The 14414-nt window shown below is 39.4% G+C and overlaps 1 protein-coding gene across 2 annotated transcripts in view; it reads left to right on the top strand.

Annotated features, from left to right (window-relative positions):
* Positions 1-232: 232 nt before the first annotated feature.
* LOC107726429 (forkhead box protein O3-like) overlaps positions 233-14414 on the top strand; it is a 29636-nt gene continuing 15454 nt past the window's right edge. Inside the window, exons 1-2 of one of the 2 annotated variants that reach the window (XM_016535991.1) lie at positions 233-809; positions 1734-2444. In XM_016535991.1, the coding sequence (XP_016391477.1) occupies positions 1905-2444 (540 nt within the window). In that variant the 5' untranslated portion in view covers positions 233-809; positions 1734-1904. Of the gene's footprint in view, positions 822-1733; positions 2445-14414 lie in introns of both variants that reach the window. The other variant, XM_016535988.1, reaches the window with a different exon arrangement.

Below are 14414 nucleotides of genomic sequence, written 5' to 3'. Positions count from 1 at the left end.
ATAATATGCCCAGATAATGTTGTTTGCATGTCTGAACTACAATTTCTCAAACTGAATCTATATTTGGAAATCCGATAAACTGATATGGGCTCTCCGTACTTGGAGTGACTTGTTTGAACATGTCCTCTCGCCTGTTGGCAGCTGTGATGGGGAGCAGTGGCCCTTTAAGAGGCGATCCCACAGGCGGAATCTAGGTGGCAGGTCCCTGTCAGCGGTAGAGGCTGCGTTTCTCTTCTCGCCCTTCTCCAGTCACTCAGTCCTAAATTGAGCTGGCTTGAGTGCTGACAGACGATTAGAGTAGATAGTCCTTCTGTGCCTTTAGATAGATAGGTGCAGAGAGAGAGAAGGGGCTTTCTGGATGGGAATTATTGCAATGTACCGTTCGTGACACCGAGGCACCGGTGCGCGGTCTAACAAGACACAGTCATTAAGCGATAGTTGCGTCTCTAACGTTACCTTTAATTGTTAAAGAGTCTTCGGAATGCGAAGGGACATAGGGGTCAAACTGGCAAATAGCACAAAATGATCAGTACAGTCTACGAGCACGCGTAGTTTTTTCCTTGTTATTGTAGTTGTCTTGATCTGACATAACGGCGTTTTGATTGTAGCCCGCTGAATGTGCAGTGGCTCTGACAGTTCAGTTCTTTTGTCACTACAGCGACTTACTGCTTGTGATGGTTGTATGCAGTGACGTTGTGGCGCTTTGTCCGTGGCTACTGGCGAAGTGCGCTGGAGAGATATAGTTATTACATCAGTGCACCAAGTGACTGGAGTGCGACACAGAGAAGAGAAACGGCTCTGGCTGAATGGTGCGTGTTGAGGTATTGCATTATGCATATAATATTATAATGTATACTCATGCATGTGTGTGTATACACACACACACGCTCATATTAATGTACTGGATTTATTTACATTAGGTACAATAGTTGTGCTGTCACAAAATTTTGGCTGACAGTTGTGATTTACGTGCGCAGTGTGTGCAAATACACCTTAAGAAGTAATTTAATTTGGTTTGGAATCACATAAAACAGTTTTGCTAATTAGGCTTTGAAAACGTTGAAAATATAGCTAATATTTGTAGACTTACGTGAATCATTTAATTTTAAACATTACAGATATTTGAAATGTTTCTCTTATTGGTCCACTTTGCATTCACGCTGTTGTTTCTCGGAATTCAGCCAGCTATCATATTATTAATATTGAATAATACTGAATATTGTTATGGAATAGCAATATATTTAAGTCCTAAATTCTTCACTTTCACAATAACAGTGGTTTCATATCTCATTCGTGCGGTCATCTCCACTGGAATACGAATAATCTGAGTCAGAGTGTGTCATTATGAAAGTGTAACGACGAGCAAGAAGATGTGCCATCAAGCAAGTGTTAAATTAAAATGAAAGCGGAGCACTTTGCGTACAGTATACACGCTAATCTTTGTTTATACCTTCACGTGAGTGTTGCGCGTACCCCGCATTTCCAGAAGCCTTTAATTTTCACTGATTCATTAGACACATCGAAAAATGATACGTTTAATTATACTGTTAATGGCTTTTGAAATAGTAGCTTAAATTTGCCGTATTTGGATGGCAAAATGTTAAATTTAAAGTGCATAATCTCTCTCTCGCTTTCTATAATGTAATGTGATACACACACACACACACACACACACATAAAATGCACAGTTGCATATAATTTGTATATTGTATTTTTGTCTTTCTGAAACACAGGGAGGGGTGTTAATTATCATTCAGATTTGCACTACTGGCTCAAGAAGCATTTAAGCACCATTTAGATATTTAGGTGCATTCATGGAATGCGACTGTGACCGCTTCCCACTGCCTGTTTATCATTGATCAAGACAGAGTACAGAGGAGGGTCAAAGAAGGCTGGTAGAGGCGATGGCAGAGACAACCCTGGAGCCACTGTCCTGTCTGGATGTAGCCATCGATCCGGATTTTGAGCCACAGAAACGGCCGAGATCATGCACTTGGCCACTGCCAGAGTCCAGCTCAGCAAAGCCTGCTTCCAACGACACTGACATAATCCCAGAGGAAGAAGATGATGAGGATGACAAAGCTATGGCAATCAGTGCCAACAGTGTGGGTGAAGGAGAGGACAATGGCAGCCCAAGCCTGACTGAGGAACTGCATTCCACTAGCGGTCAGGAGAACACAGGCTCCCCACTTTCTTCTCAGCCCACTTCTGCGACCACGGCGAGTCCGGGGGCAAGCGGTCAGAGCAGCCAACAGCAAACTCCCCGGAAGTCATCTTCAAGGAGGAACGCATGGGGCAACCTGTCCTACGCAGACCTTATCACAAAAGCCATAGAGAGCACCCCAGACAAGAGACTGACACTGTCCCAGATCTACGACTGGATGGTCAGAAGCGTCCTATACTTTAAAGACAAAGGCGACAGCAACAGTTCAGCTGGTTGGAAGGTAAGCGCTCCACTCGAGCAGTGCTTCCCAACTGCATTCCTGAAGGCCACCACACACTACACATTTTAGATGTCTCTGCTAATGAGCTGATGAGTTTAATCAGATATGAAGCGATATAGAAGGGATATTCTGTCATCATTTACTAACTCTCATGTCATTCCAAGCCTGTATGACTTTCTTTCCTCTTTGGAACAAAAAGGATTTTTTGCAGAATGTTGGTAACCAAACAGATTTGGGTCCCATTGACTTCCATAGCATTTATTTTTGTCCATATTATGGAAGCCAATGAGACCCCAAACCATTTGGTTGCCTACATTCATCAGAATATTTTCTTTTGTGTTTTACAGAAGAAAGTAAGTCATGTAGGTTTGGAATGACATGAGGGAAAGTAATTTTTGGGCAGACTATCACTTTAAGCAGACATCCAACATGTGTACTGTTGGAGGGCCCCTTCAGGAACAAGGCTGAGATCCACTGTGCTAAATAATGCATGTCATAAGATGGGCAAGTGTCTCTTTTATTCCGTGCAGCATTTTCATTCTGTATCACAACAAGAAACACATGTTCTGGCAAGTTTGGCCACGCTTACTCACTCACACTGAAAACTGGAAAGGTTTCAAGGGTTCACGTGCGCATGACTCAACGGTGCAGCAAGCTCAGTGACGTCTCCTATAAACAAACTATTTGGACAATAGCATAAAAATAAACAGCAAATTAGGCATGATCAGTATGGAAAAATTGTGACAAAACAATTTGCTCAAGTTAGTTTAGATGAACTTTTTCTTGTGATAATGCTTAAAAGCCATAAATACTATATCATCAGAGCCAAGCCTAAGAAATGTCCATGTATCTAAATGCCTTTATGTTCATATCCATGCAGCACGGCTTACATAAAACTTGGCACGGTAAATGTACCCGCTCTAGAAGCTGCCCAGACTGTTTATGTAGGTGTTGAATGACATTAGGAATTGCGTAACAACTCAGAATGGAACGAACTTCTTCTTAGCAGTCAGCAGGCAGGACTGCCTTCAAAGGGAATGTCATGGCCATGGGCCGAAGCCAACACAAGACATATGGGCCTTTCACTTACAGAGCCAGGGCGGGTTGGGGGAGGGGGTATATGGTGGGGTTGTGGGTGCAAGGTCAAGGGCTGAGTTTGCGGTAGGAGGCCCCACTTGCCTGTCCCACTGGCCGTAAATAGCCATGAATTATAATAGTGAAAGGAGAGTTACTGCCAGGTCTGTGGCAACGGCAAACTATGTGGAATCCAGCTCAGCGTGGAACTGTTTGCACACCGACTCGTCTAGCATTCAGGACCGTGTATGTGCACGATCATGTTTCTCAAACTGCTATGCAAAACATTACCTGTCAGTCAAACATGTTTTATGATCAAATACTATAACCACAATTCTAGCATGAGTTTACACAAATAAACACACCTCCCCCTGGTCTCTATTAGAACCAGTAGTCTAGTGCCTGCTGCCATTTCTGATATGTGGAAAAATGTCTAAACATGTTCCACTGAACTTTGCTCATGTGATACATTGAGCTCTAAATATGACACACATTCCAGCAAACATCTTAAAACTTGGAGCAGATCTGTGTGTACGGAGTGTAGGTGCCGGTTTTAACACAACCTCAGAATATCTCAGCATTCCGATAAAACTACTTCACCTAAACCCTTGAAGGATTCTTGAAGGATGAAAACATAAGCATTGAGACCCACCACGACCCTCTGAAGTATTTCAGGTATTGTCAATATTGCATTTTACAGTAAAATGTTTGCAAAACCTGCAAGAAAGGCCCGTTTCCTTGCTAATTAAGAATAGAAAAGGAGTTAAATTAAGAAACAGAAAGAGCAACAAAAGATAAGTAGGCCTAAGATGTCTTATCCAGACACAAAAGGCAGCAGTGACCAAGTACAGGTGCAAAAATTATAAGCTGCATCACTATGGCTACCAGGTCACTGGTCCTCTCTGCTGTAATGAGAGGGTTTGGATGACATGTGATCTCATAAAGGCGTTCCTTTGTTTCTTTTGAACATACTGTTGTGACTCTGTAGGAGAGAGAGAGAGAGCGAGTGAGTGACTGTTATAGCATAGATGACATTACAGCACCTTCCTCCTACTCTCTGGACTGAATGTTACTGGATAATGCTGTGTCTTTATTTAATGATCTGGTTATACAATCGGGCAGAATGTGATTGTGATGTCTTGAATGTTTTTGAAAAGGTTTCTTTTGCAGGTGTACAAGTGATGAGATTTTATTGATTTATCGTTTTCCTTCACAATGAGCTCCAGCAGAGACCGATCATTCCTCTAGTGCCAAATGATGTACTTTACTCTTAAAATTCAGCCTTTAAATTATTCAGTGCTTCAAGCATTAATTTGGGTAATTTGATCAATTTTTAAGAGACATCTCTTGAGGATCTCTCACACACACATGCAGATTTGCCTGCTCACTGCTTTTAATCTTGTAATCTCGCGTCCACCACACACACTCGTCTCTATCCTCTTTGCTATGTTATTACCTTGCGTAACCCTGCTGTTTATCTCACATCTGAAATATAATCAGATTATGTAACTTAAAAAGAACAAGCTACTACTATATTGTGTTGCACCATAATTGTTCCTGGAACACTTAATATGCTGAGCTGCCACACTAGGCCCAATTGAAATCTTTCAGTCACAGTGATGAAAGCGATCCGGTCACCCTCCAGAGGGTCTGTATTCTGCGAATTTCACTCTGCACAGTTCCAAGATGTAGGTGCGCTACTTAAGGTTTTTCCTGTAATCTGTTTATTGTCAAGAGGGAGGGGTAAACAAATACAACATTAATATTATATATGCACATAATACATGCAAAATTGCACTCCTTTAGTGCTGTACATAATATCTGTATCTTGTCTTGATGAAATGGAATTAGCGACAGATCTTTTCTTCCATATTGCGACGTACATCAGAGAGTAATGGATTATCAAAAAATAAAAAGTGTAGGGTGGGGAGTTTTATGCATGTGCTTTTATCCATCTGTTGTTGATTGGATTTTGAGACGTGGGTGTTGTACCTAAAATTGGAGGCAGGTGAACGCAAGCTTGTCAGAACGGGTTTGAGTGGATGAAATGATTGGAGAAGTCCTGCATATGTTGCCAAACAATAAATAAATAAATGAAACATGCACAGATTAATTGTTCACAATGAGATCTATAATATTGATTTAGAAAAATAGGTAGGGCGAATGTTCATTTCATGCTAACTTTAAAGAATTTAAAAGTGCTGAGAAAATGTGTGGGAGGTGTGTGCAGATATTGCAGTGGCTATGACTGTTAATTCATGTACAGTCACTGTTTTGTGTCTTGACTGGCATGTGGTTAATGTTGATGTTTTGTGCTTTTATACATGCCTGGTCATGTTTAGATGCATGAGAGGTCTTGAAGTGAGGGTCACTGGGGTCATAGATGTTTTGCTATGGTTACACTAAAGCATCCACCTTGCGTTGAAACACAGAAGTAAGCTATTTTCTTGAACGATTATCAATTTAATTGAACGAAGGGGCGCAATAAAACTATTTGTGCTACAAACCAGTGTATTTCTGATTATGATAATTAAAATAATAAATTATCATTAAAATAATATGATAACAAATACAAGTTTGCAATATCAAGCAGTGTAACAGGCTGTTTTTGCACAGTTTTTTTTTGTAAGTGGGTGACAGCAGAAGGATTACGTACAGTTAGAAAAATCTGGCTGTGCTGATGATGAAATTTACATCCCGCACACAAGGTTTAAGCACTTGTATTTTATGCTCAACCGACATCACTTGCTGTAATTCGTACATATGCACTTCCCCCTCCCTCACCCAGCAGACATTTTCATATTTGAAAACATTTGATTAAAACACAGACTTCCTGATGGGACAGCATCTACAGCAGCATGTCAGAAGCAGATATGCTGCGGTAAAGACATTTGAATGTATTTCTAGTTCAGCCTGTGCTTCTTCCCACCTTTTCCATGCTCCTAATATACCCGCTCAGTTTTCTAAAGGTGTGCTTGCTTGCAGCTCTGACCTGAGGCTTTTGAAATTTTTATTTGTTTTGTTCCCAACCCGTCATTTCCAATTACGTATGTCTGCCCATCACGGTGCAGAAAAATAGTTCTCGTTTCAACTTTAATTAGGTACAATAAAGCTAGATTTCTATGTCAGGAGCTTTTGGCCAGACAAAGCCAGCAGTAATGAGAAGAGATGTGGCTTTGTAGAGAGTGATTATTGCAGTGAACAGAGGGAAATGACAGTTTTAGGGAAATACATACTCAGTGACAATCTCATATATCAGCCCTTTGAGAGATAACAGAGAAAAACTGTCAGACAGGAGTGGGCGATTATTAGCCTGGTTGTGGTGACGCAGAGGGTCTATTTTGGTGCTCATATGTGGGTATGCGTGTGTCGACATTTGATTAGACAAAAGATTGGATTGATTAACCCAGATTATGGTAGATTGAGTCTGGCAGTTCCTGTGCTTCGATTGTGGAGCAGGTGTTTAAATATGGGTCTGTGATGATGTAAGGCTTTCAGATCCTCCTTGACTAAGCAAATTTATTTTCTGTGACATAACACCAGAGGCCACATGGACGTAGTGAATTTGGTAGTCAGATTTATGTTGGCTTTTGTATCTGACAGAGCCATCACTTAAATCAGTGGAACCCAGGGCAACATTTTTATGGGGCCAATAAGTAGGCTATATGACACCTGACACTTAATCAGAAGTCTAGGAAACTTTACAGAGCTACATGTTTGATCAGATGCCAAGTTGAAGGATTTAATTTATCTTCACATTTGATCCTGTAACTGCAAAAATCACAGAGTAGCTTCCACTGTGAAATCTCATTTGTCCAAAACTATACTGCATAGTTGTTTATTAAACATCAAATTATCTTTGATTGCCTGTAATTGTCACGCTCTGCTGTATTTTTACATAAAATGCTGAGTTATTTTGAAAACTGGGGGCAAAAAAAGCTAGATTTTTAAAAACACATTTAGAGAAATATCTCTCTTAATTGCTTGTATGTACTATGACATTCTGAGCAGTAAATATATATATATTTTTATACTCATATGTACTTCTGTGGGTACAATTAATTGAACAACAAATTAGTCAGCATCACCGATACTATGTACACTAATGTAATAAAGTTTGGGGTCAGTAAGATGTTTTTTTTTATTAATACATTTATTCAGCAAGAATGCATTAAATTGAAAAATGACATTTAAAGACATTTACATTTTTACAAGATTTCTATTTTCAAATAAATGCTGAAAATAATCCTGACAAATTGATCAGTTTCCACAAGACTATTTTGCAGAACACTTAATGAGAAATGTTTCTTGAGCACCAAATCAACATATTAGAATGGTTTCTGAAGGATCATGTGACACTACAGACTGGAGTAATGGCTGCTGAAAATTCAGTATTACCATCACAGGAATAAATTACATTTTAAAATATATTAAAATAGAAAACAGTTGTTTTTAAATTGGGGTTGGAGCTAAACTGTGCAGGTCAGTGGCTTTCTAGGATTTCCACCTAAAACTCTTAGGGATTTTTTTCCTCGTCGTGGTCTTTAGATTGCTCACTAAGTATCTATTTGTCTGAATGTTTCTCAATCTGAATGTCTCTTAAAGTCAAAGTCTTTTCCAAGAACTGATGTCATAACAGTACAGTTCGTGACACAGCGCCAAACCAACACCTCTTATCAATACAGTGTGTTCTAAATAACAGGCCAATCAGATGTTCTACAGGTGGTGAGGTCATCGGCACATGCCTGTTATCTGTTTTAAGAGTCCATTGCCTTGCACACTATCAGCGGAGGCTTATCTCTTTTCACTGCACCTTCAGTGTTTACACACCTGTCTTTAACCTGCCCCGGGGTCAGCTCTGGTGATATGGATGTCAGTGGAGGCCAGTGGATCAAGCTGAATGGGGCCGAAGCTCTGACTTAGCAGTAAAGTCTGCAACGGTTCCAGTTGCTGGACACATCAGCAGTTTGTTATCAGCCAGCTCAGTCAGAGTGAGGAAGCAGTATATCAGGAACATTTTGGGCTAAAGTAATGTGGCACATGCCTTTTGGCACAAATTTGAAGGCAGCTGCTCTAATCTCTAACACTGCCTGCATTTTTAGTTAGATTTGCTTAGTTTTGTTCCATTTACATTTGTCTGCCCTCCTCCCCCATCCCTCTCTCTCTATACTTCTATTTGTGCTGCAGTGTTTATGGGGGCATGAAATCGCTCTACAGCTCCTGGGTATCTCATGTACGTCTTCCTCGCTACTCTCACTGTTTGTCTGTATTTGTCTGTCTCTCATTTGTTCTTCCTTTGCATTGCACATTCTCAGAAAAGATCATTCTCTGTCTTTGCATATGCCAGTCAATCCCTCTCTGTAAAAAAATGATTGTAAGATTTAACCTAGTCAGTCTACAGTACACTATAAAGTCAGTCTATAATACACTATAAATGTTATGGATGGTAGGAGAAACTGATTCACTGATGCATTGTGATTCTTCTGAAACAATTTTGGATTGGTCTACAAAAATTGTAATAAGGATTTGAAATGTATTGTTAATCATTTGGTTGATTGTATATTTAATAATTTACACATTCACAAATGAATCACAATGCATCACACATTTGAAATTTGACACACAGTGACTGACAACAGTCACTCTGATGTGGCAGACATGCAGCATTTTAGTGCAGCTTTTAAGGAGAATCTTTACACAGAATTAGTGCCCAAGAATCATTTTGGAATCTCACTGTTACTACCTGATAAAGGGTGTTCTGATCCAATGAAAATGCTGTTACTCTGCTGTTACCAGTTTGCATTGACTTGCGGGTGAATAAATGATGACAACATTTTCATATTTGGTTGAACCTTCTCTTTCTAAGCACAGCAGCAACAAAGTGGTTTAAGGGGTTGAGAGGGTGATAAATGGTCAAACAAAATGATGATGTTCTTGGCACAAACAATGTACAGTACTAATAAACTTGATATAAAATAACGTATGATTTGATTAAAGAAGTTGCTACACTATCTTTCAAAAGTTTGACGACAAGATTTTTTTAAACAAATTAATACTTCAATAAATGATCAAACACAGTGAAGGTAAAGACATCTATAATATTAGAAATTATTTCTATTTCAAATAAATGCTGTTTTCGAGAACTTAGAATCCTGAAAAAAATCTAGCATGGTTTCCACAAAAATATTAAGCAGCACACCTGTTTTCAACGTTGATGACAATAATAAGAAATGTGTCTTGATCACCAAATCAGCATATCGCAACACTGAAAATCAATTTTTGGCATCACAGGAATAAATTGCATTTTAAAATATATTAAAATAGAAAAGAGTTATTTTAAATTGTAATAATATTTCACAATTTTACTATTTTCACTGTATTTTTGATCAAATACATGCAGCCTTGGTGAGCTTAAGAGACAAAAACATTTTAAAAAATCTTACTGACCCCAAACTTTTGAACTGAAGTGCATAGTAATAGTTTGCTTGACTGGCATGGTGGGTCACAGGGTTTAATGAGCAAACATGCTCCTCATTGATTGCACTCGCAAACAGTCACGCTCTCTGAATCCCGCAAACCAAGCATGCAGGGTTCACAGAGTTTACACATTCTGCAGTATATTCATATACCCTCTACGACACCCCCTTTGTTTTTAAGGAGTAGTTAAGAGGCCCTGAGCCTGTTTCTCCTCGTTTCTCTCCTTCCCGTAGTGAGTGTTGATGCTTTTGACATGCACACAAGCAAATGGACACAGACATACACACACACCCCTTTTCTGGGAACAGTATGCATTTCCTTGCTCATATGCTTCAAAGATAGAGTTTTTCTTTTATGTGTGGATGAAAGCATGTGCGCATGAGTGACCATATGCAGTAATGTAGCGTGAACTCCCACATTGCAGCCTATTTGTATACTGTATGTGTGTGTGTGTGTGTTTGTGTGTTTGTATTTATATACACACAATTGTTATTATTATCACTGAAAGGAGCCACTAAACTTGTCTGTGTCTGTGGTTCTACAGTGTCCTTTTTCTGCTTTTTATTTCTCTCTGTGTAGAGGCCCAATAAGGGTTACATGGGGTACCAGAAAAAGGGGCCCCTCGCCTTGTCTCTCTTCCTTCTTTTTTTAAATCTAAGTTTGCCTCCTTCTCTTTCTCTCATATTACTGTGAACGGGTGGGTGGGGGTGCGAGGTTACACTCTCCTGTGTTGTGTATAGACCTTGAGGGAAACATACAGTATCAACGTTGTTTGAATACAAACAGCTCATTATACAACACTGTATGAAAGCTGTGTATGGAGAGATCCCAGTCTGCTGAAACACTGGCATTGTAGAGGATATACAGTTGCTCATATGAGTGGTTTATGTTTGCTTCTCGCTGAATGTTGTGTGTTTATTTCCATAGGTCCAAGAGAGTATAAAATAACCACACTGATTGTGGTACTTGGATGCAGTAAAACCGTACAATAACAACTCTGGTCGCTGTGGTGTTGTAGTGTAAAAAGCAGTGGGTTTTGTCAAGGTTTGGTATTTGTAAAGTGAAGTACAATAACTTAAAATCTTGTAAAAAACCACTAAAATTATTTTTAATTAATGTGAAGTCGTACACTACCCACATTGTGCACTCTTTCCATTAAAGCTACATTAAAAAAGAAAGGGGAAAGCAAACAGAGAAGTAGAGACAGACGGATAGATGGATTGGTCCAGTGGGAGAGGATTGCTGATGATCTAGCTGGGAATGACGTCAGCTCTCGACTGAAAGGGCTTTTAGACTGATTGATTTGCACATATGCGAGTGAGAATTTGACGCTGATGTTTGTTAGCATTCGCAATATCAGTGCCACATGATAGTGTGTGCATTATTGGTCTGAGTTGTTGGTCTAAAGTCGTTGCCTTTCCCCACAGATTTTCTTCCCTCTCAGTGCTGCTTGGTAAATATGGGTTAGTGTGCCTTTCCTGTCTCTCCTCTCCCCACTTCTTCCCCCTGTTTGTTTTACTTTTCCTTTTCTTCCACCCAGCTTTTTGCTCCCTTCTATTTTTTTCCCCTCTTCCTGCAGCTGTGCAGTGGGATCCAAGGATTTTCCAGGAGAACACAAAGGCTTGGAACAGCCAGGCTTTCTGACATGCAGTGTTATGCTGAGTTGTAGTGTTCGTATGAATACGCTTTCAACCTCTGGTTAATATATTATTGTTATTTTGACTTTATTGTTTTTTATAGGCATGTTGTATACAGTATGCGTAGTAAAGACAATTTCTCAGTGGTGTGATGTGCAGTGTGAGGATTAGTCTCTAAACTTGAGGCTTAGTCATGTGGCTGGTCATATGAGCTGACTTAGTGTGCAATGTGTGTATGTACACATACAGTGTGTGCGTAGAGAGCGAGTGGAGATTAAACTAAGGATCACAGTGTAATCTGCTGTGTGGTTACATCAGCTTCACTATCACACCATGCATCACACCAGATTGCTTAGTGCAGAGAGAAATTACACCACGAAAAAGAAAAAAAGGTGGCGAGTCAGGGGAAGAGTAAAGGCAGATAAAAACAGCCAAGATAAATAGAAGGATGAAGAAAGAGCTTTGATTTTCTACCAGTTGCTGGCCAGGATGAGTCTTTGAGGATGTCAGGAGGTTGACAGTGTTTTCCAACCTTTTTATCTTATGTATTCTGACAGCCTCCTGTAAGAATACATAAACGAAAAAGAATAGAAAGAATAGAAACGGTACAAAATTTTTTAATGATTTAAAAATGTATGATCTCGCACACACAGCTCACTTACACTAAAAACAATTAGTTATTTTAATTTGTTAAATAAACTTTAGACTTTTACATTATTACAAAAAGCTTCCATTTTCAAATAAATTCTGTTATTTTAAACTTTATATTAATCAAAGAATCCTGAACAGAACATCATGGTTTCCACAAAAATAAATAAAATTAAGCATCACAACTGTTTTCAACTTTTACAATAATAAAAGTTTTATTAACATATTAGAATGATTTCTGAAGGGTCATGTGGCACTGAAGACTGGAGTAATGATGCTGAAAAATCAACTTTGTCATCACAGGAATAAATTACATTTAAAAAATGTTTGTAGAAATTGAACACGGTAATAATATTTCACAATAGTGTCATTCACTTCAATTTATAATCTTGCACACAAGATATTTATTTATTTATTAGCTTTTTTAAGCTAAACATCTGATTTATCAAGATTATCATTTACATTTACATACTTAAATTAAAAATAAAATAAATGTCATAAAAAATAAATATTTGTAATAAAAGAAATTTAAATATTTAAAATATTTTTTCTGTTGTGTTTGTTTTCATGTACCTTTTCAAGTAGTCCTTTGGTTGGGAATCGCTGCTCTTTTATATGACCTCCTGATGACCCTGTTTTAGTGTTTGTTGAATGTTTGCGGGTGCGTGTAAGTTTATCCAGGAGTTCATGTTTCTTTGTGTGTGTTAGGGTACACGGAGTGTATATTTGATTGGCCAACACTACCCTCTTCATGGTCCACTGAGGTTTCTTCTTAGTGTTGAACAGGCAAATTTAACATCAGTCAGGTACCCCGTCATTTACACATATAATTTCCATTCTTGGTGAGCAGATTTTTTTCTTCTTTTTTGCTTTGTTATTGGCTGACTTGCACTCCTCCCCGTCTGCGATTGGCTGGAAAGTTCAGTGGGACACTCAATCAGCGCAGTGGAAGCATATGTAGGTCAGTGTGTAGCTGTGCTGCATGGTGTGTTCGTGTGTGTGTGTACCGTGCAGTCGCATACTCTGGCAGTCCTCCAGCTCTCTCTTTCAGAGTTGGAGAAAAGGGCGGAGGGGGAGGGAGTGAAGGAGAGGACAAAGGGAGGAGTAGACCGTGAGCCCTTTTCTATGCCGTATGCGCATTAACGACACTAAACGCATTAGTGTTTAGTCTCAGATTGGTGACAAACATTTGAAACAACTTTTCTGAATGTAACGCCAAACAGATTTGCATTTCGTGGCCACAGATACTCTTTTAATCCTGTAAAATTAATATTGTTTCCATAGAAGACGTCAACAATGGCTGATTACTATGACACAACCTCTGAACCAACTTTGCCCAAACCACTACATAAAAATACACAAAGATGCAAGCATCAATCTGTCTCATTTAGTGGTTCTTGCTCTTTTTTAATTAGATGTACCACTGACAACCTAAACAGACCTTGGAAAGCTGTGGTGTTTTCGAAGAAAGTGGATTTACAGTGAAAATGAGAGTGATGCCAGGGAATGAGGGGAGAAGCAGGCTTTGAGTGTTGTCCAAAACTACACTTCTGAATTTGTCTTTAACAACTGTGCCCTGAAAGTGCCCCGTGCACTTCTAAAGCACTTCCCTCTGGCACGGCCAGGAATTTAGCTCGAGTCCCTAAGGCGTGCTACAAAAAGCACCGAAAGTCTGTTGAGCTGCTAAGCTTACCCACAGTGAATAACTATCCCATCTAAAAAGCTCCCACTGCACACACACACGTGCTAGGCAACCTGGCACAGGCGAAAACATCAACTCTCTTGTATCTCCAGACGCTGGATGTCTAGACAGAGATGGTGAGAGGGTCTGACAAAGAGTCTCATGAGTGTCTCTGTCTGTGCATTTTTACAGTGAACCAGCTCGCACACACTTAAACATGCGCACAAACCCAAATACAAAATTACTAAAAGCCTAGTGGGCACAATCTACACTTCAATGAATTATGAATCACTGTTGTTGGGCAGATTGAATGCACAAGGTACTTACCCAGATTTCATACAGCCCACATGCAAAGCTCAACAGTCTGTCTAGACACACACTTTTAGCAGAAATATGTGATTACTTTTTACACACTATATACAGGCTACCTTGCCTTACTGAATACAGAATCTA

The sequence above is a fragment of the Sinocyclocheilus rhinocerous genome, unplaced genomic scaffold (assembly GCF_001515625.1).
Source record: "Sinocyclocheilus rhinocerous isolate Xijiao unplaced genomic scaffold, SAMN03320098_v1.1 scaffold605, whole genome shotgun sequence".
Lineage (NCBI taxonomy): Eukaryota > Metazoa > Chordata > Actinopteri > Cypriniformes > Cyprinidae > Sinocyclocheilus > Sinocyclocheilus rhinocerous.
Note: the sequence above shows the minus strand (reverse complement) of the source record. Positions and strands in the feature narration are given on the sequence as shown.